The sequence below is a fragment of the Rattus norvegicus genome, chromosome X (genome assembly GCF_021556685.1).
Source record: "Rattus norvegicus strain SHRSP/BbbUtx chromosome X, alternate assembly SHRSP_T2T, whole genome shotgun sequence".
Classification (NCBI taxonomy): Eukaryota; Metazoa; Chordata; class Mammalia; order Rodentia; family Muridae; genus Rattus; species Rattus norvegicus.
In genome coordinates this window covers 27,131,566-27,153,745 of record NC_141554.1, presented here as the reverse complement: position 1 = coordinate 27,153,745, position 22,180 = coordinate 27,131,566, and the positions used below count along the sequence as shown (strand labels likewise).

At 41.9% G+C, this 22,180-nt stretch overlaps 1 protein-coding gene across 1 annotated transcript in view; it reads left to right on the top strand.

Annotated features, from left to right (window-relative positions):
- Positions 1-3,391, top strand: part of Gnl3l (G protein nucleolar 3 like) — a 32,802-nt gene extending 29,411 nt beyond the window's left edge. Inside the window, 2 exon segments of the mRNA NM_001081958.1 lie at positions 793-1,015; positions 3,299-3,391. Of these exon segments, the coding sequence (NP_001075427.1) occupies positions 793-1,015; positions 3,299-3,381 (306 nt within the window). The 3' untranslated portion in view covers positions 3,382-3,391.
- The last annotated feature ends 18,789 nt before the right edge of the window (positions 3,392-22,180 follow it).

Below are 22,180 nucleotides of genomic sequence, written 5' to 3'. Positions count from 1 at the left end.
TTGACAGTCTCTGTAGCCCAAGCTAACCCAAAGCTTAACCATTTAGTCCAGGCTGGCCTTATACTTATGGCAGTCGTGCCTCAGCCTTGTGACTGCTAAGATTACAGGTGTCAACCACCACTGCTTCCTTTCCTTTTTTAAAATCTTGTAAAAGCCTTGTAGCCAAGTTGGGGACGACATACACCTTTAAGCCTTCCCTGCAGAGAGGCAGAGGCAGAGGCAGAGAGGCAGAGGCAGAGGCAGAGAGGCAGAGGCAGAGGCAGAGAGGCAGAGGCAGAGACAGAGAGGCAGAAGCAGAGGCACAGAGGCAGAGGCAGAGGCAGAGAGGCAGAAGCAGAGGCACAGAGGCAGAGGCAGAGGCAGAGAGGCAGAGGCAGAGGCAGAGAGGCAGAGGCAGAGGCAGAGAGGCAGAGGCAGAGAGGCAGAGGCAGAGGCAGAGAGGCAGAGGCAGAGGCAGAGAGGCAGAGGCAGAGGCAGAGAGGCAGAGGCAGAGGCAGAGGCATATCTCTGTGAGTTCAAGGCCAGCCTGGTCTACAGAGTGAGTTCCAGGATAGCCAGGCTGTTACACACAGAAACTGTCTAGAAAAACAACAACAAAAAGCCTTGCAAGCTACCCATTAATCACCTTGTTGGACAGATGAACATATCGAGGCTAATGGGGTCACTAAGTATCAGTTAGAATATGGTGGGGCCACAGTTGGCTCCACACTCCTCCTTACCCATCCCTATATTCGCTTTCTCTGTAGAAGTGTTTGGAGATCAAGACCCCACCATTATTCTTTTTCTTCCCAGATTGGAAATCTCACTGGGTATTGTACCAAACCAAACCGTCATCAGATGGGGTGGCCTAAACGCAATGTGGACCACCATTGCCCCCAAAATAACCGTGTAGTGGAAGTCAGTTCAGTGGACCGCCGCCCGATGTTGCAGAGGATCCTGGAGACAGACCCACTTCAACAAGGCCAGGCACTGGCATCTGCCTTGAAGAATAAGAAAAAATTGCAGAAGCGTTCAGGTAGGGGTACTTGACCATTCTTGTGTTCTGGAACATGTCTGATTGGGGCTAGGACTAGGGGCTTTTGAATAAGCATCTCCATATGTCTATCTCCATGGAAGAGTTGGAGATTGGAGAGTAGGAAACTCATGGACTGGTAAGTGGTTCTCAAAATTTTAGCTTGCATTATTGTCACCTGAAGGTTTCGTTAAGGCAGATTTTGGAGTCTGCACTTGAAGAACCACTGACCTTGCCCGTGTATCTTGTCCTACATTTCTTGGGAGCATTCTGTCAGTTAGAATGCCTATTATCATTTGTCTAGGCAGTGCATCCAAAACCCACAGGATACACAATAAAATCTCTTAAGGCTTCTTGTCATAGGCAGCTGGTTAATTCCTTGTCCTTCTTAAGACAGATATATAGAGAACTCATATGTTCTGAGTTTTCTTTTCCACACAAATGCTTGTCACTCAGTATACAGTTTTTGATTCATAATTTCTCCATTCTGTATCTGTCTTAGTAAAAACCTAAGTTTTTACCGCTGTGAACAGACAGCGTTACCAAGGCAACTCTTACATGGACAGCATTTAATTGGGCTGGCTTACAGGTTCAGAGGTTTAGTCCATTATCATCAAGGCAGGAACATGGCAGCATCTAGGCAGGCATGGTGCAGGCAGAGCTGAGAGTTCTACATCTTCATCTGAAGGCTGCTAGGGGAAGATTGACTTCCGGGCAGCTAGGATAAGGGCCTTAAATCCCGCCCCCACAGTGACACACCTACTCCAACAAGGCCACACCTTCAAATAGTGCCACTCCCTGGGCCAGGCATATACAAACCATTGCAGTATCTTAGCAATATTTCCACATCCCTATAGAAAAGAACTTCATCTCTTTGTATTAATGGCAGTCCTTTGTGTAGTTGACCCCTTCAGGTTTTCAGGTTACTTGTAGTTGGGCCTCCACATCTGTGGCTTCTGTACTACAGATTCAGTTAAGTGGAAATGAAAATCATTTGGGAGAAATTGCATCTCTTATGGGCTGGAAAGATTGCTCCATTGTTAAGAGCACTTGTTGCTCTTGCAGAGGACCCAGGTTTGGTTCCTAGTACCCTCATATGACTCACAAGTGTCTGTAACTCGAGTTTTAGGGCATCCAACTCTTCATCTGAGCTCTGTAGGCACTTAGCATGTGTTTCACATACATAGTCTCAGGCACACATACATGTACATAAAATAATTTTTTCAAGACAGTCTCACTGTGTAGCCCTGGCTGTCGTAGAACTCACTCTATAGACCAAGCTGGCCTCATATTCACAGAGATCCACCTGCCTCTGCATCCTGAGTGCTGGGATTAAAGGCTTGTGCCACTACACCTGCCTACATACAATTTTAAAGTTAAAATAAGTGCAGGCTATGTTCCTTGTCATTGTTTTTTGAATGACACAGTACAGCAGTTGTTTCATAGTGTTTGCATTATGTTGGGTATGATAAGAAATCTTGTTATACAGGAAGTCGTATGTAGGTTATATGAAGATACTCCAGTATGTGTAGTAAAGCTGTGGCTTTGTTAGCCCCCATGATTACTGAGGCGGTAAGAAAACAGTTTCAGTGCAGTAATAAAGGTAAGTACCATCATGCCTTACTATCTGTGGTTACAATATAAATATGTAGATAGTTTTGATTGACTCTGTCATCTATTCTTTTTAGGCCATATTTTATCTATATATTTATAGGCTATCTTCTTTTGGCTCTATAGTGAGTCCTGAGAATCCAAGGGTGACTTGCCCTTAAACTCCAAGTCTTATTAGGGAGTAGAGAGGAGACAAAACAAACAGTGGCAGTGTAGATCAAACACTCTGAGGGCATAAACAACAAGCACTTCTAGGGAGCTTAGCCTAGCTTGGAGATAGGGCTGATCAGCAGAGGGTATCTGGAGAAGTCTCAAGGAATCCCGAGGAACAAGTGTATCTTAAGGATGAGACTGAGTGGTAGGCATTCAAGTTCGATTGTTTGGGGGTGGGTAGGGGTCATGGAGGAGTGCTGAATTCACACAGTAGAAAGAAGTTACTGTTTTAGTACTCAGAAGACAAAAAAGACTTGGAATCCTTTGAGTCTGAAACCATGAGAAAGAATGAATCTCCCTGTGAAGCTGACAGATTTAATGGCTCCTCTGTTTTGTTGAATGATTAGAGGTGTAACTGAGCCAGTTGGTAGGTTAGTATAGGCCAAGTTAGTGATAATGGCTGTGGCAGGCCTGTTGACTAAGCCAGCTACCCAAAGATTGCCTGTATTTCTCCATCTACAGATAAAATCGCCACTAAGTTGTCTGACTCCATGATGTCTATGCTTGACCTCTCTGGCAATTCTGATGACTGTGCTGATGACTGAGCAGCTGACCTTCCCCTCATACTGCAAGTACTGCTTCCTGTGGGATGGGCGAATCCAGATGCCTTTCCATTCTCCCTGATGTACTCACATAGTCGAAAGCCTCCATATCATGTATCTTCTGCTGCGGTGCCCTCCCTTCTTATCAAAGGTCTGGAGCTGCCAAACCCCAATACCCTCTAATCCTTTCTGTCTTTGAAAATGACTTTGTGTTTGTTTTTGTGGTGCCAGGAATTGAACCTAATAGGTCCTCACACACGTTAGACAACCATTCTATTAACAAGCTGTAGTATTTTCATCATCACTATCATGGATACATCATTATCATTGGGGAGTCTGCTCACTCAGCCTCCCAAGTACAGGCTTTTGCCACCATTCCCAGCTTCCACTGTGTTTTACAAGGTAAATAAAATCAGCAGACTCTTGGCATGGTGGCAACATTACTTGTAACCCTGACACTTGGGAGACTGGAGCTAGGAGGACTGTAAGTTATAGGCCATCCTGAACTGTCTGGCAAGACCCTTTCTCAACAAAACACAAATAAGCAGAGTCCAACTGGGCACATACCTTTAATCCTAGCACTCTGGAGGCAGAGGAGTTTCAGGCCAGCCTGGTCTACAGAGCAAGTTCCAGGACAGCCAGGGCTGCATAGAGAAAGCCTGTTTGGAAAAAACAAACACTAAAACAACAACAAAAAATTTGTAATTATTAAAAAAGCAAATGAGCAGAGTCCAAGTGTTGACAGTGTACCTTGCACTCTAAATTCCTGTGTCCTACCCTGTCAGTTAGGCTGATAAGGGTTAACCTCTTGGACAGGTTCTAAATGCTAGACTGCTGAGAAACCTGGTGGTGGTGGTGGCAGAAGTGGCGGTAGTCCCTAGATGGGTGATTCTTTTTGTTTTTATCACCCTATCTCAATGCCAAGGCTCTTGTCTGTTATTTTCCAAATCAATAGGTAGGTTCTCATCTGGGTAATGTAGGAGTAGAGGACAATGGTGAGTCTTCTGTCTCTGGAAGTGTCTGGGAATAGGATAGAGGATGAAGATTCTAGAAGGAGCATACCTATCATAGTATGTTGGAAAGCCATTGGCTGCAGGATGTTCAGGAAATGTAGACCATACCTATTTTCTGGATGGTTAGGGGCTGAGCAAAAACTACTAAACTCGGAGAATCAGTACTACCTTTAAGCTTAAATATATCCCTGCCAGGAAGGGGTAAGGCTCAGAAAGCTGATAGAATGTACTCATGTCAACATTAAGTGGTGGTGTGCTAGGTTTAAAACTTGAGTCTAGGGGTTGGGGATTTAGCTCAGTGGTAGAGCGCTTGGCCTAGCAAGCGCAAGGCCCTGGGTTTGGTCCCCAGCTCCGGGGGAAAAAAAAAACTTAAAAAAAACCTTGAGTCTAATTCAAGTCTTTTGTAGCCTTTTGTTTGTATTATTTTGCCTTCTCAACAAAGGAACACCACTCTGTAATGTTTTCTGTCATCATGTATTTAAAATATATTTTCTCTACTCTTTTTTTAAAAAAAACAAAACGGTAGTTTTTTATGGAAAACTATCCTTTCTAAGTCTCTTTAAATGATGTCTAACTTAATTCACTGATTTCATCTTAAGTTTTGATAGACAATAATGTATTAGAAATAAAAGCATCTAGATTCTTGGGAACATAATCATGCCAAAATGAAAGAACTAAAACCAGATGTGTGGCTCGCACCAGTACTCCAAGAACTCAGAATGCTGAAGCAGGAGGATGACTATGAAGTTAAGTCCAGCCTGGGCTGCAGACTAAGAGGCAGTCTCAAAGCAAAACAACACAATCTGGGACTCTAGGTATTCTAACTCTAATGTATCTCAAGGTGGCGGGTAGCGTGTGCATGCACAGACAGAGGGTCTCCCCCATATAACCCAGTGTGATCCTGAATTTTTTAGCCCACTAATTAGCTTTCCAAGTACTGGGATCGTGGTGTTTGCTGTCATGCCTGACTAGTTCTTTATTCTTAAAACAAATTTCTGGGTCTTTAAAAAATCCTTTTTATACAGTAAATCTCATCCTTTTTAATTTTAAGTTCTATAAGTTTGGACACCTTTTAACAGGGGTGGTCTGCCACCATAATCAAGATAGAGAATTTTTATGGCATTGTCTCCAAACTTACTGTGTCTCCTATAGTATAGTCCTGTCCCCATCCTAAGAGCCTAGCAGGCACAGAGGTCTTTCCTGTTCCGTAGTATGATGTTGTAAGTCACACAGGAGCTTATTTTATGGCATTAAGCTTTTAGCTTTTTCCTTCTAAACCTTACATTCACATTAGATGCGGTTGTATAAGCTCCGATAAATGGATACAGACGAGTAATCATGAACAGAGTACAGAAGAGTTCTATTAGTCTCCCCTCCACCATTCCTGGTATTTCATAGTCAAATCTTGTTCTCTCCCTGACATTCACTGACGTGTGCTTTCACTTTATGGACTGTCTTTTGAAAAGAGTTGTAAGTGGAATTTAATAGTATGTAACTTTTGAGAATAATGTGCTAGAAATTAGAGATTTTAAATCCGTATCACTGGATGTATCAATAGTTTTGATTTCTGTTTCATATGCTATTGTGTGGATGTCTTACTGCTTATTCAACCCCAAGTTGGAGGACATTCGTTACAGTTGAGGAGGAAGTTGTGAATAAAGCTGCTATAAAACCTTGTGTGAGACTGTTTTCATTTCTTTGGCATCACTACCTAGAGTTGGATTGTTGCAATATATGGTAAGCATATGGTTAACATTCTAAGAAACCACTAAACTTCTTTGTTCTTTTAATGTACATTTAAAAATATTTTGTCTGCATGTGTGTCTGTGTGTCTGTGTGCCATGTGCGTGGCTTGGTGCCCACAGAGGCCAGAAAAGGTGTTATATCCCATGGACTGAAATTATACATGGTTGGTAGTGAGCCACTGTGTGGTTGCCGGGAACTGAGCCTGGGTCCTCTTCAAAATCAAAGTGATCTGAACTGCTAAGCCATCTCTCTGGATCCTAATGTAACTTTTTAAATTCATGTGCAAAACATTGGTTTTCATTTTGACATTATACACACACATACACGTGTGCACACACACTCCCATGTATTTATGCATGCGCACACATACACATTACCCACCTGTTGATGGACACCTTGGCTGGTTCATTAGCTTGTCTTTTGTAGAAAGTATAGCAAGAAAATGAATGTACAGCTCCCTCTGTGCTCTGCTGACTTGGATTCCTTCAAGTATATATCCAAGAATTAGTACAGTTGTTTTTTTATGAGAGCTGTAATTTTTAAGGTTTATGTGTGAAAGAGTGAATACCACATGTTGGGGTGCCTGTGAAGTCAGAACACATCAAATTCCTTGGAACTAGGGTTACAGTTTTAATATAGGTGCTAGGAACCAGACTCTGGTCCTCTGGAAGAGCAGCAAATGCTTGTAAGTATTGAGCTTCCCAGTAGTTTAACTTTCTGAGGACTCTCCATACTGCTTTCCTTAGAGGCTACACCAGTTTTGCTTCCCAACGGCAGTGCCTAATGGTTTCTCTTTCCTCACATCTTTACCAGCATTTATTGTCCTTCATTTTCCTGATGATGGCCATTCTGACTGGGATAAGATGGATTCTCAAAGCAGTTTTAAGGGCTATTTCCCCTGGTGGCTGAGGATGATGAACATTAAGATAAAATTGCCAATTTCTATTTCTTTAACAATGTTTTCATTAGTGTTTTTGAAAATTTCATACATGCAATATGAGATGTATACTTGGCAAAGATAGGCGTTCCGTGGGCTGTCTCTGCTGATGTTTTCCTTTGCTGTGCAGAAACCTTCTAATTTTGTACACACCCATCTTTCAAACTTGGGGAGTTATTTCCTGTTCTCTAGGAGTCATTTCCAGAAAGTCCTTGTCTGTGTGTACCTCAAGTGTTCCCTTCCCCCCTGTTTCTCTAGCAGTTTCAGTTTCAGGTCTGACTTTAAAGTCTTTGATCCGTTTTGAACTGATTTTTGTGCAGGGTGAGAGATGGATCATGTTTCATTCTTCTGCAGGCTATCATCAGTGCCATGTTTTGAAGAGCTGTCTTTTCTCCGGTGTATATTTTGACAGCTTTGTCAAAGATTAGGTAGCTGTAGGTGTGTGGGTTTATTTCTGGCTCCTTTATTCTATTCCTTTTGTCTGTGTGTATTTGCTAACCCATTTCCAGTGTGGCACTAACTTGGGATTAAAGGCATGCATGTGCTTCCATACCTGGCTTATAATTTCCTTTCTAAGGTTCTATGTAGTTTTCAGCATTTGAAGTGCAATAAAAATCATAATCTCAGCACTTGGGAGACAGAGGCAGGTAGATCTCTGACTTTTTCAGCCGGGCTGGTCTATAGTGCGACTTACAGGGTGACCAGGGCTACACAGAGACAAACTCTCTTGAAAAACCACCCCCCCCCAAAAGACAAAACAACAACAAACCCATATGTTTAAGTACTTTTTGTTTATTACTTTTTTGGAGACAGTCTCTTGTAATCCAGATTGGCCTTGAACTTAGAGATGGTTTATCTTTTGGATATAAACCATCTACGTAGACTTGAGAACCACATGGAGATAATATTTTTAGTTTTGGGGCAACTACCATACTGTTTTGTAATGGCCATACTAACTTATATTCCCATTAATAGTGTATAAGAGATCCTCTTAGATTCTCTCTCTGATTCTTTCCTCCCTGACTCCTTTCTCCCTCCCCACCCCTGACTCCTGGCCACCAGTTCCTGGCCGACCTCTTTTCTCCTCCCCTATCCCCTCCTCCCTCTCTGTCTTCTGTCTTTACTCCCTTCTCAACTCCCTTTCCCATATCCTAAATAAACGCTATTCTGTACTTATAAAAAAATCCTTTTAGGCTGGAGAAGTGGTTCAGCAGTTAAGAGGTCCTATCTTCTAGAGGGCCTGTACCCAGAACGTCCATTGCCACATAATCACTCCTGCTCCAAGGGATCTGATGCCCTCTTCTGGCCTCCTCAAGCACTTGAGCTCATATGTACACTGCCCCACCTTCCCAATTTTAAAAATAAAAATAAATCTTAACTTTGAAAATGAGTTTCTTTTTCTCTGTATCCTCTCTAAAACTTGTCTTTTGACAGTTTTTCCCCCTTGGTTTTTGAGACAAGAGTCTTTCTATGTAGTTCAGGCTGATCTTAAACTTCTAAGAATCCTTCCGCCTCTGGAATACTTGGATCACAAGGGTAAGCCACTGTGTCTACCTTCTCTTCTTATAGTACCCAGCCTAATATGTGATATACTATTGTGATTTTGATTTGGCATCTCTTCATGATAGCTATTAATATACATGGCCAGTTTTACTTTCTTTTTCTTAAACAGTATATTCCTACCACAGAGTTAGACATGTTATACTAAGGAAGAGGCAAGTTTCGTGCCCTCAAGAAGTTCTTGGTCTACAGTGAAAATACCAGTATGGTTGTTGCTACAGCAGAGAGATTTCTTTTTTCCCTCTTGTTTCTGCCTCTTTTTGAAATAGGCATTTTATATCTGTAGACAATCTATTTTTTATTGGATATTTTTTAAAATTTACATTTCAAATGTTATCCTGTTTCTTGGTTTCCCATTCATAAACCCCTCATCCCTTTCCCCCTCCCCCTTCTATGACCATGTGCCCTCACCCCTCTACCCCTTCCCACCACCCTGCCCTGACATTCCCCTGCACTGGGGCATCGAGCCTTGGCAGGATCAAAGGCTTCTCCCATTAATGCCCAACAAGGCCATCCTCTGCTACATATGCAGCTGGAGCTATGGGTCTGTCCATGTGTACTCTTTGGATGAATGCTGGTTTAGTCCCTGGGGGCTCTAGTTGGTTGGTATTGTTCTTATGGGGTTGAAAACCCCTTCAGCTCCTTCAATCCTTTCTCTAACTCCTCTACTAGGGACCCCATTCTCAGTTCAATGGTTGGCTGCAAGTATCCGCCTCTGTACTTGTCATGATCTGGCAGAGCCTCTTAGGAAATCACTGTATCAGGCTCCTGTCAGCATGCATTTCTAGGCTTCATCAATATTATCTGGGTTTGGTGGCTGTATATATATGGGCTGGATCTCCAGGTGGGGTCATCTCTGCATGAACTTTCCCTTAGTCTCTGCTCCAAACTTTGTCTCCATACCTTCTGTTAATATTTTTGTTCCCCCTTCTAAGAAGGACGGAAGCATCTGCACTTTGGTCATCCTCCTTGAGCTTCATGTGGTCCATGAATTGTATCTTGGGTAATCCAAACTTTTGAGCTAATATCCACTTATCAGTGAGGGCATAGTGTGTGTGTGTGTGTGTGTGTGTGTGTGTGTGTGTGTGTGTATGTGTGTGTATGTGTGTGTATGTGTGTGTATGTGTGTGTTTGGGTTACCTCACTCAGGATGATATTTTCTAGTTTCATTCATTTGCCTATGAATTTCGTGAAGTCATTGTTTTTGATAGCTGAGTAGTATTCCATTGTGTAGATGTACCACATTTTCTGTATCCATTCCTCTGTTGAAGAGCATCTGGGTTCTTTCAGCTTCTGGCTCTTATAAATATACTGGAGCATGTGTCCTTGTTATATGTTAGAGCATCTTTTAGGTATATGCCTGGGAGTGGTATAGCCGGGTCCTCAGGTAGTACTATGTCCAATTTTCTGAGGAACCTCCAGACTAATTTCCCAAGTTGTACCAGGTTGCAGTCCCACCAACAATGGAGGAGTGTTCCTATTTCTCCTCTACATCCTCGCCAGCATCTGTTGTTATCTGAGTTTTTGATCTTAGCCATTCTGACTGGTGTGAGGTGAAATCTCAGGGTTGCTTTGATTTGCATTTCCCTGATGACTAAGGATGTTGAACATTTCTTTAGGTGCTTCTCAGCCATTTGATATTCCTCAGTTGAAAATTCTTTGTTTAGCTCTGTACCCCATTTTTAATAGGGTTATTTGATTCTCTGGAGTTTAACTTCTTGAGTTCTTTTTTTTTTGGGGGGGGGGAGCTGGGGACCGAACCCAGGGCCTTGCCCTTGCTAGGCAAGAGCTCTACCACTGAACCAAATCCCCAACCCCCAACTTCTTGAGTTCTTGGTATATACTGTATTACAAGAACTTCAAGTCTCTGAAGAAAGAAATTGAAGATCTCAGAAGATGGAAAGATCTCCTGTGTTCATGAATTGTCAGGATTAATATTGTAAAAATGGCCATCTTGCCAAAAGCAATCTACAGATTCAATGCAGTTCCCATCAAAATTCTAACTCATTCTTCATAGAATTAGAAAGAGCAATTTGCAAATTCATTTGGAATAACAAAAAACCCAGGATATCAAAAACTATCCTCAACAACAAAAGGACTTCTAGGGGAATCACTATCCCTGACCTCAAGCAGTATTACAGAGCAATAGTGATAAAAACTGCATGGTATTGGTACAGAGACAGACAGATAGACCAATGGAATAGAATTGAAGACCCAGAAATGAACCCACACACCTATGGTCACTTGATTTTTGACAAAGGAGCCAAAACCATCCATTGGGAAAAAGATAGTATTTTCAGCAAATGGTGCTGGTTCAACTGGGGTCAGCATGTAGAAGAATGCAGATCGATCCGTTCTTATTGCCCTGTACAAAGCCCAAGTCCAAGTGGCTCAAGGACCTCCACATAAAACCAGATACACTCAAATTAATAGAAGAAAAAGTGGGGAAGAGCCTCAAACACATGGGCACTGGGGGAAATTTCCTGAACAGAACACCAATGGCTTATGCTCTAAGATCAAGAATAAACAAATGGGGGGTTGGGGATTTAGCTCAGCGGTGGAGCGCTTGCCTGGAAAGCGCAAGGCCCTGGGTTCGGTCCTCAGCTCCGGAAAAAAAGAAAGAAAAAAAAAAAAGATGAAAGATGAAAAAAAAATCAACAAGTGGGATCTCATAAAACTGCAAAGCTTCTGTAAGGCAAAGGACACTGTGGTTAGGACAAAACGGCAACCAACAGACAGATTGGGAAAAGATCGTTACCAATCCTACAGCTGATGTAGTGGAGATTTCTGCAGTCTTCATAGCCTGGGACACAGAAGGTCAAATTTGGCAAGGAAAAGGTTTACAGGAGTGAGCTTTTGAGCGGAGACTTGAAAGGAGAGTAAAAGTGTTTGGCAAACAGTGAGCAGATACAGGCCAAAAGCTCATTTGTTGAACAAAAGAAACCATTTTTCAAAGAAATGATCTTTTCCTCATTGTTTGTTCTTGGCACTTTTGTTCAAAATGAGTCTAGGTGCATGGATTTATAGTACTAGATTTTTTTTATTAGACCTATGATAGAGTTCGAAATTAGGAAGTATGATGCTTCCAGCTTTGTTCTTGCTTAGGATTGCTTTATTTATTAAGGACTGTCTGGAATTTTAGAATTTTTTCCCTAGGATTTTGATAGCAGTTACATTGAACTTATAGATTACTTTGAGTAGTCTAGACATTTTAGCCATACTAATTTCTGTGCTTCCTGAACATTGGTATCTGTCCATGTATTTGTATTTGTAGTTTTTTTAACCTTTCTTCCCCTCTCCTTTCTCTTTTACATTGATTTTATTATTATTATGACAATTTAAATATTTAAATTTTTTTAAAATTTTAGGTGTATGAGTGTTTTCCCTGTCTCCCTGCATGTATGTATACCACATTCGTATGTGGTGTCTACTGCCCATGGAGGTCAGAAGAGGACATTGGATCCCCTGGAATTATGGTTGGTTGTAAACCATCATGTTTATTCTGGGACCTGAACCATGGTTCTTTCAGAGAGCAGCAGATTGTCTTAATTGCTGAGGCATCCAACTCCTATGTTATTTTAACTATTACTTTTATTTTATATTATTTTATGAGTATTGGTGTTTTGCCTGCCTGTATGTTTGTGTACTACTAGTGTGCTTGGTGCCTATGGAGACCAGAAGATTGTCAGGTTCCTTGGAACGGAAGTTCCAGATGGTGAGTCACTATGTGGATGCTGGGAAATCAAATCTGGGTTTTCTGGAAGAGTAGCCAGTGCTTTTCTGAGCTGTCTTTCTATGCAATGTACATTGAACATTTTCATGTACCTTCCCCCAACTCTTCCCGTGACCACCCTCTCCACCCTCCCATCTCTTCATACCTAACTTCAAAATTTCCTCTTTCCCTTTTCCTCTCCCTGTTGAGTCGAGTTTGTGTTTCCAACTAGTCTTGGGAGTCTTGGGAGCTGGGCTTCCGCTAGCATGGGGTCAGTCTAGCCAGGGGTCACATAGTTAAACAGAACTGACTCTCCTGGCAGCTATCACATGCCAATAGCTCTTCAACTAGTGGTGGGATTTTGTGCCCACCTCTACATCTCCATTCTGGGATTTGACCTGGCTTAAGCTTAAGCAGGTCTTGGTCATTGCTGTCACAATCACTCTGAGGTCAAATGTGCAACTACCCCTTGTGGCTGAAAAAAACACTGGTTTCTTTGATGTTACTATCACCTCTGACTCCTACAATCTTTTTGCTTCCTCTTCTTCTAAGATCCCTGAAGCTTTGGATGGGGGTACAGTGCACTATGTATGTCTCATTTAGGCTGAGCACTCCAGGCTCTTAGTAGCTGTATGTTAGGGTCTCTGTGTTAATTTCCATCAACTGCATGGAGAAGCTTCACTGATGAGGATTGAGAGATGCTTTGATTTATGATGTGATGGCTATTCTTCGCTACATCTGTAATTAACTAAGATCCAAATTGGCTGGGTATACCTGTGAACATTTTTTTTCCTCTTAATTAAAACATTTGAAGTGAGAAGATCCACTTTCATTTTTTAGGACTTGTCTTCCTTTTAAGATTTTATCTATTTATTTTGTCTATGAGTACACTGTAGCTGTCTTCAGACACAGCAGAAGAGGACATCAGATCCCATTACAGATGGTTGTGAGCCACCATGTTGTTGCTGGGACTTGAACTCATGACCACTGGAAGAGCAGTCAGTGCCCTTAACCACTGAGCCATCTCTCCAGCCCCAAGAAGATCCACTTTCAATCTGAATCTTCTGAGGTGGAAAGATTCACCTTGAATTCAGATCCTTTGAGGTGAGAAGATAAATCTTTTCTCTGAGTCACTCCTGCAGGGCACAGAAGGAGGAAGCTTGCTTTTTGCTTGTTTGCTCTTGCTGGCAAGTTCGTTCCTATACTAGTATTAGAACATACTTCTTTGGGATTCCAGCATATACTGAAGATCAGCTGAGACATCCAGTCTCGAACAACTACTAAATACTTAGACCTTATGTCTTATGTAGGTAGACAGCCATTGTTGGACTAGCTGGACTATAGCTTGTGAGCCATTCTAATAAATCACCTTTGTGTGTGTGTGTGTGTGTGTGTGTGTGTGTGTGTGTGTGTGTGTGTTTGCTTTGTGGGGTTCACAGGTGGGTGAGATTATTACTTTTTTTCTTTCAGTGGTATGCATGGCAACTTCAATGCACATAGCACCACGAATGCTAGCCAGTCAGGAGGAAGATTCCATGTGAGTACCAGCTTGAGTCCTTCATGTCCTGGGACTTGAGTTTTTCTCCAGCAATAAGACCCTTTTTTAAAAAAAATTATTTTTATTAGATATATTTCTTTACTTACATTTCAAATGTTATTCCCTTTCCTGGTTTCCTGTCCATAAACCCCATCCCTTCCCCCTCCCCCATATGGGTGTTCTCCCCATCCACCCCCCTTACCGCCTCCCCTCCCCAACATTCCCCTGCACTGGGGGTCCAACCTTGGCAGGACCAAAGGCGTCCCCTTTCACTGGTGCCCCAACAAGTCTATTCTCTGCTACATATGCAGTTGGAGCCCTGGGTCAGTCCATGTATAGTCTTTTGGTAGTGGTTTAGTCCCTGAAAGCTCTGGTTGGTTGGCATTGTTGTTCTTACCGGGTTGCAAGCTCCTTCAGTTCTTTCAATCCTTCCTCTAATTCCCCTAAAGGGGGTCCTGTTCTCAGTTCAGTGGTTTGCTGCTAGCATTGACCTCTGTATTGGACATGCTCTAGATGTGTCTCTCAGGAGTTATCTATATCTGGTCCCTTTCAGCATGCACTTTTTAGCTTCATCAATCTTATCTAGTTTTGGTGGACACACACACACACACACACACACACACACACGGGATATATATATATATATATATATACCACATGGTCCACATGTGGGACAGGCTCTGAATGGCTGTTCCTTCAGTCACTGATCTAACTTTGCTTCGATATCCCCTCCTATGGATATTCTTTCCCCTTTTAAGAAGGAGTGGGAGCATCCGCATTTTGGTCATTCTTCTTCTTCTTGAGTTTCCTGTGGATTGAATCTTGGGCAATGTGAGCTTTTGGGCTAATATCCACTTATCAATGAGTGTATACCATGTGTGTTTTTCTCTGATTGGGTTACCTTACTCAGGATGATATTTTCTAGTATGTTCCATTTGCCTATGAACTTCATGAAGTCATTGTTTTTGATAGCTGAGTAGTACTCCATTGTGTAGATGTACCACATTTTTTTGGATCCATTCCTCTGTTGAAGGGCATCTGGGTTCATTCCAGCTTCTGGCTATTATAAATAAGGCTGCTATGAACATAGTGGAGCACGTGTCTTTGTTATATGTTGGAGCATCTTTTGGGTATATGCCCAAGAGAGGTAGAGCTGGTAGTGCATTGTCCAATTTTCTGAGGAACCTCCAGACTGATTTCCATAAAGGTTGTACCAGGTTGCAACCTCACCATATATGGAGGAGTGTTCCTCTTTCTTCACATCCTCGCCAGCATCTGTTCTCACCTGAGTTTTTTTCTTAGCCATTCTGACTGGTGTGATGTGGAATCTCAGGGTTGTTTTAATTTGCATTTCCCTGATGGCTAAGGATGCTGAACATTTCTTTAGGTGCTTCTCAGCCATTTGATATTCTTCAGCTGAGAATGTTTTGTTTAGCTCTGTACCCCAAATAGTCCTAACCACCAAGTGGTCCTAACCATCAAGTCCTAGAATAGCCAAGAGTATTTGCATTAGCCTGTAAATGCTTAGGGGAGGGTGTTCATGTGACCCCATTGACCAACAAGTCTAAAAGAGATAACCTATTCTAAGTGCTGGGGCTTTTATTTGTTTGTATAGGGTATCTCGTGGGGGTGTTGTCCTTTACTACCGTTGAACGGTAACTCCATTAAACCTCTGTTTGTATACATATATATTTTAGAAGGCATCTATAGGGGTTGGGGATTTAGCTCAGTGGTAGAGTGCTTGCCTAGGAAGCGCAAGGCCCTGGGTTCGGTCCCCAGCTCTGAAAAAAAGAACCAAAAAAAAAAAAAAAAATAAGAAGGCATCTATAGCATTCGGATTCTATATGGCATTTTCAAAGGCTGTTCGTATTAGTTATCCCTCCTCATTTTCTCCTCTATCCCACACTCATACTCCTACCCTAATTTAACCCTTCCTATTCCATTATTCCCTCGCTTTATACCACTGTGTTCTATCTGTCTTCCCATTCCAAGCCCCCCTCGACCATGGACTCTTTTAGAATACTTCTAGGGGTATTCTAAATTGAGCACATATATCTGGAGATTCTGAGCTGAGATCCACAAATAAGAGAAAACATGCATCATTTATATCTCTGTGTTTGGAGTTACCACACTCAGAACGATTGTTTCTGATTCCATTCATTGACTTGAGAATTCCATAGTTCTTGACAGTTGAATGTAAAACTATCACATTTAAGTTATCCATTCATCCCTTGATAGTCATCTAGGCTGCTGCCATTTCCTTGATATTGTGACTAGAGCATCAGTAAACATAGAGGAATTGTCTTTGTAGCAACGTTCGGAGTCTTTTGAGTAGTATATTCTTAAGAAGCTAGACTAGATATAATATGCCTCCTTTCAGTTTTGTTGAGGAGCCTACACATTGATTTCCACAGTGGTTGTACCAGGTTGTACTCTCACCAGCAGTCAATTCATCCTCCACCCCAAACTCACCCCCACTAGCATTCCCCTTCCCTGGGGCATTAAGTTACTACAGGATTAGGTGCGTTCTCTCCCCTTGAGATCAGACAAGGCAGTCCTCGGCTACATATGTGCCAGGGGCCATGGACTAGCCCACATATGCTCTTTGGTTGGTGGCTTAGTTTCTGGGAGCTCCTAGAGATCTGGGTTGGTTGACAGTCTTGGTCTTCCTATGGGGTTGCTATCCCTTTCAGCTCCTTCAATCCTTCCCTAACTATTCCATAGGGGTCCCTGACCTCAGTCCAATGGTTAGCTGTAAGTATCTGCATCTGTCTCAGTCAGCTGCTATTAGAGCCTCTTTAATGATAGCCATGCTAGGCTCCTGTCTGCAAGCACAACACAGCATCAGTAAAAGTGTCAGGGTTTGGTGCTTGCACATGGGATGGATCTTAAGTTGGGCTGGTCACTGGATGGCCTTTCCTTCAGTCTCTGCTCCATTTTTGTCCCTGTATTTCCTTTAGACAGGAACAATTCTGGGCAACTGGGGGCCATGCCTATCTATTGGAGATGGTCTCTTTAGCATACAAGTCTTTCACTTGCTTGGTTAGAGTTACCCCAAGATATTTTACATTATTTGAGGTTATTGTGAAGGGTGTTGCTTCCCTGATTTCCTTCTCAGTCCATTTTTCATTTTTATATAGGAAGGTTGATGATTTTTGTGAGTTATTTTTGTATCCAGCTACTTTGCTGAAACTGTTTATCAGCTGTAGGAGTTCCCTGGTGGGATTTTTAGGGTCACTTATGTATACTATTGTGATGGTTTGCATATGCTTGGCCCAGGGAGTGGCACTATTAGAAGGTGTGGCCTTGTTGGAGGAAATGTATCACTTTGAGGGTGGGCTTGGAGACTCTCCTACTGGCTTCCTGAGGATGCTGAGTCTGTTCCTGGCTTCCTTCAGGTGAAGAGGTAGAACTCAGTTCCTCCTGCACCATATCTGCCTGGATGCTGCCAGGCTCCTACCTGATGATAGTGGACTGAACCTCTGAACCTGTAAGCCAGCCCCAATTAAATGTTGTCCTTTATAAAACTTGCATTGATCATGGTGTCTGTTCACAGCAATAAAACCCTAACTAAGATAACTATCGTATCATCTGTGTCTTAGTCAGGGCTTCTATTCCTGTGCAAACATCATGACCAAGAAGCAAGTTGGGGAGGAAAGGGTTTACTCAGCATATCACTTTGCTGTTCATCACCAAAGGAAGTCAGGACTGGAACTCAAATAAGTCAGGAAGCAGGAGCTGATGCAGAGGCCATGGAGGGGTGTTACTTATTGGCTTGCTTCCCATGGCTTGCTCAGCTTGTTCTCTTACAGAACCCAGGAGACTAGCAGCCCAGGGATGGCACCACCCACAATGGTCTGGATCCTCTCCCCTTGATCACTAGTTGAGAAAATGCCTTACAGCGGGATCTCATGGAGGCATTTCCTCAAGGGAGGCTCTTTTCCCTCTGATAACTCCAGCTGTTGTCAAGTTGACACACAAAACTAGCCTGTACAATCTGTAAATGTAGTTTGACTTCTTCCTTTCCAATTTGATTCCCTTGATCTCCTTTACGTATCTTACTACTCTTGCTAAGACTTCAGGTACCATATTGAATAGGTATGAAGAGAATAGACAACCTTGTCTTGTTCCTGATTTTAGTTGAAATGCTTTGAGTTACTCTCTGTTTAGCATCACATTTGCTGTGTGGCAAGCACAAGGACTTTTTCTCATTGAACCATCTCACAGGCCAATATCTGCCCCCCCCATTTCTATTTATTTTTTTTACTGCCTATGAATCATACTTTCTCACTATTTTTATACCTTATAATTTTGCATTGAAAAGTACAAATTAAAAATATACAATGTGCTGGGCATGGTGGTATATACTCTTAACCCCAGCACTTGGAAGGCAGAAGCAGGCTAATTTCTGTGAGAGGTCAGCCTTGTCTACATAGCTAGCTTTAGGAGTCATGGCTACATAGTTAGACCTTGTCATGTACAATTTTCTTTATAAAATATATGGCAGTTTTGATAATCTGATTTTTCTCTTTCTTTTTGGTATATTATTGTTTTTTTTTCATTTACTGTCTTTAATGAACTATTGTTTGTCGGGGTGGGTTCTGAGACAGGCTTATTCTGTATAGCTTTGGCTGTCCAGGCTGGCCTCGAACTCAGATCCACTTATCTCTGCTTTCCGAGTCTGTGATTAAAGGCTTGTGCTGCCATCACCACCACCTAGCTTTTTAATTAATTTTGTAAACTTATCCTTTGTCATGTGTGGCCACTGAAGGTTCTTCTTGGTGAGCAAATTGGTCAGCTAATGGCTGCCCATAGGTCTCCTTAAGTGGCCAGAAGCAGTGACTCTCATTTCAAAGCATGCTCATCTTTTTTGAGGCATACCTTTCTCCTTGTAATGCAGCTCACAGTTCTGCCACAGGTTCTACTTCTCTTGTTTCCGTGACATGTGGGGTTTATGGTACTCTCATTGTTCATCAGATTGCACCTCCCTATGTATGCACACAGCCCTGGGTTGCATGGAACAGTCTGGATTGCTGGAAATATGTTGGAGTTTTTGAGGATTTTATGGATATCCTATTTCTCAGCATTGTCACATACATTTTGGAGCTGCTGACTTACTTCTTTAAAATCTTATTAGGAATGTCAGGTTTGGGTCGAAATAACACTAAACAAATGTATTTCTTTTAGATAGTTGCCTTTTTAAGGCCCAAGGTCAAAGCTATCTTCTGCACATGGACATAGCCTCAGCTCTTTATTAGGTCAGTCCTTGCAAAACCTTCCTGTCCATCAGTCTGCCTCCTAATTTCATCTGCAAAGATGGTAGATTGTGAGCAACTGGTCCAGAAGGCTGAGCAGGCCACAAAGAGATGGGTGTAGCCTCAGCTATATAAGAGAACACTCATCTCCAGCTGCTGCCTTTTGTCTGGAATACAGTGTCCTGCCTGTTTTCTGCCCTTTCCCCACTTCCACAGGAAAGCAAGTGATTTGTATCCATAGCAACTCAGTGATGTCACACACAGTGACACAGAGTACAATGAGTCTAAGGTCTGGTAGGAAATTTACAGATGACATTTGTCCAAGATAATATCGAACAGAGCTGATAAGCCAGGGAGAATGGAACACTTCATCTACCCAAATTAAAAGTTTCATTTCCTTTTAGATATGCACTGATGTCCAGATGTGTCTTACTCACTGGTTTTGAGATGTCTCACAGAAGGCCATAAGGTACCTTAACATTTTTAAGCATTTATCAATTTCATTTCATTTTATTTTGAGACAGGGTCTCACCAAGTAGCCCTGGCTGGCCTGGAACTCACTGTGTAGATCAGGCTGAGGTATGTACCACCATACCAGCTCATCTCATTTATTTGAAAAACTGGGCAATAACAGGATAGTGTGTGTGTGTGTGTGTGTGTGTGTGTGTGTGTGTGTGTGTGTAAAAATTAAAAGACTGCATGCAATAAGCCTTTCCAAACTTGAAGATGTTTATCTCCATTTAGTGCAGGTCTTCTTTGATTTTACTCTTCAACAATTTCTTATGGATTTTTAAAATTTCTTTTCTAGAAAGCCAGGACCTTGCTTATTAGGCAAATGTTCTATACTAAGCCATATCCCAGTCAGCTGGTTTTCTTTTTTGTGGGATCAAGGTCTCAGTAAATTTCCCAGGCAACTTGTACTTCCCTTGCTTCAGATTCCTGAGGAGCTAGGATTACAGGCCTGAACCACAGTCTTGACTTAGTTTGTAATGTAAGATAAATCGTTTGCTTTTATTTTTTAAGATCAGGTCTCACTACATAGCCTACAGTGTCCTGGAACTCACTATGCTGCTCATGGTGACCCTGAACTTATGATCCCCCTGCCTCATCCTCCCAAGTGATGAGGTTATAGACATCCACTATCATGTCTAACATCATTTTGCATTTTAAAGCATACGAACCCTATACATGTTTTGTTAGATTGATTTAAGGGTTTAGTTTCTTTGAGCTGAAACAAAGATTGTTTTAATTTTTGTTTCTACTTTTTCATTGCTGGCATATAGAAATATGTTTATGTATATACTTTTGTTGAGTCTTGACATGACCTGTTTTGTTAGCTGTTCCATTAGCAATAGACTATAATGCATATTCTACTCTCATTAGATGGAGTAGCCTATATTTATTACTTCCTGTTGATTGATTGTGGACTACTGGGTTCTTCTATATCACATATAGAACATATAGACAATATATACATCCTATAATTATTTTATCAATTGTTAAAAGAAGGGTCTTAGAATATTCAGCTCTGCTGGAGAGATAGCTCAGCAGGTAAAGGTACCTGCTGTCAAGATTGAATACTCAATACTCATATAATGGAAGGGGAGAAGCAGTTCTAGCATGCTCTCTTCTCTACACATGTCATGGTATGTATAAGTGTGCATAATAAATGAAAAAATAATTTTCAATTCTAACTGCAAATTTCTCTACTTTTCTTTTGAATCCCATCAGTTTTTACACTTTTTACACTTTTATTGTTTGATGTATATATACAGACATATGACTTATTTTTTTATGAATTGAGTTTTGGGACATTTAAGAATGATAGACATTTTATTTTTCTCTCTTTGAGTATGTATGTACATGTGTTTATGTGTGTATGTGTATGTACGTGTGTGTGTGTGTGTGTGTGTGTGTGTGTGTGTGTGTGTGTTTGTATACGTGTGGAGACCAGAAGTCAACCTCCTGGGTCATTCCTTAGGAACCACTCATCCTGTTTTTCCAGACAGGATCTCTCACTAGGACCAGGGATTCACCTAATTAGGTTAGGCTGACTGGCCATGGAGATCCAGGCCATAAAATACCATTTTATATTTTATCTGTGAAAAACTTTAGATGTATGGAAAGGTTGCAAGGACAGCAGGGGTCCCATGTGCTCCCTATCCTATTCCTTGTGTAAGGTCCACAGCATGAGTCAGAAGAAAGGGATGTTGATCACTAGTCACGACATTTCCAGTCTTTTCAGTGTTCCCCAGTCATCTCCATTGAAATATCTTCTTTCCTCTCTAGGATCTAGCAGTACACTGATGATTCCTCTCCTCTAGGAGGAACAACCAGGTCCCTGTGATATTCCTAGTCCTGTGTCCCTTTATAATTTGATAAGAGGTATGGGTTTCAAAAAGTGTTACAGAAGTGTGGGACCCTTTCTGTAGCCACCAATTTGCCCTTGACACGCCTATGTGAGTCAACTCCACAGCTTTCTCTGAGCTGGCCCCTAAGCCATAGTCTTCTTTTCTCTGCTTTATCTACTCATTCCACATCCCTTTGGCCTTACTTCAGAAAGCCCACTTTTATTACCCTACAACTCCAACCAGTCTGTGTCCCTAGGATTTCTTGCTTGGATCCTTTATGTCCTCCCTTTCCAGACACTGAAAATACACAGCAGAGCATTTACTGTTTCCAGAAGTCTTAACATGTAGTTGCCACCACAACCTTAGAATGTCACAAAGGTGCCACTCCCAGAGGAGGAAACTGAGGCAAAACAACTCAATCAGGACAATATAATAATTTTTTTGGTCTTTTGAGACAGGGTCTGTCTGTGTCATCCTGACTGTCTTGGACCTTACTCTGTAAACCAGGTTTACCTCAAGCTCACAAAGATCCATCTGCCTCTGCCTCCCAAGTGCTGGGATAAAAGGCATGTGCCACCACACCCAACACCACACTCTTTTCGTTTGTTTGTTTTGGATTTTATTTGAAATTTTCTTCTTGTGTATTCATTCTTCTGAACAAAAAAAGAAAATATTTTTGTTAATAAAAGTA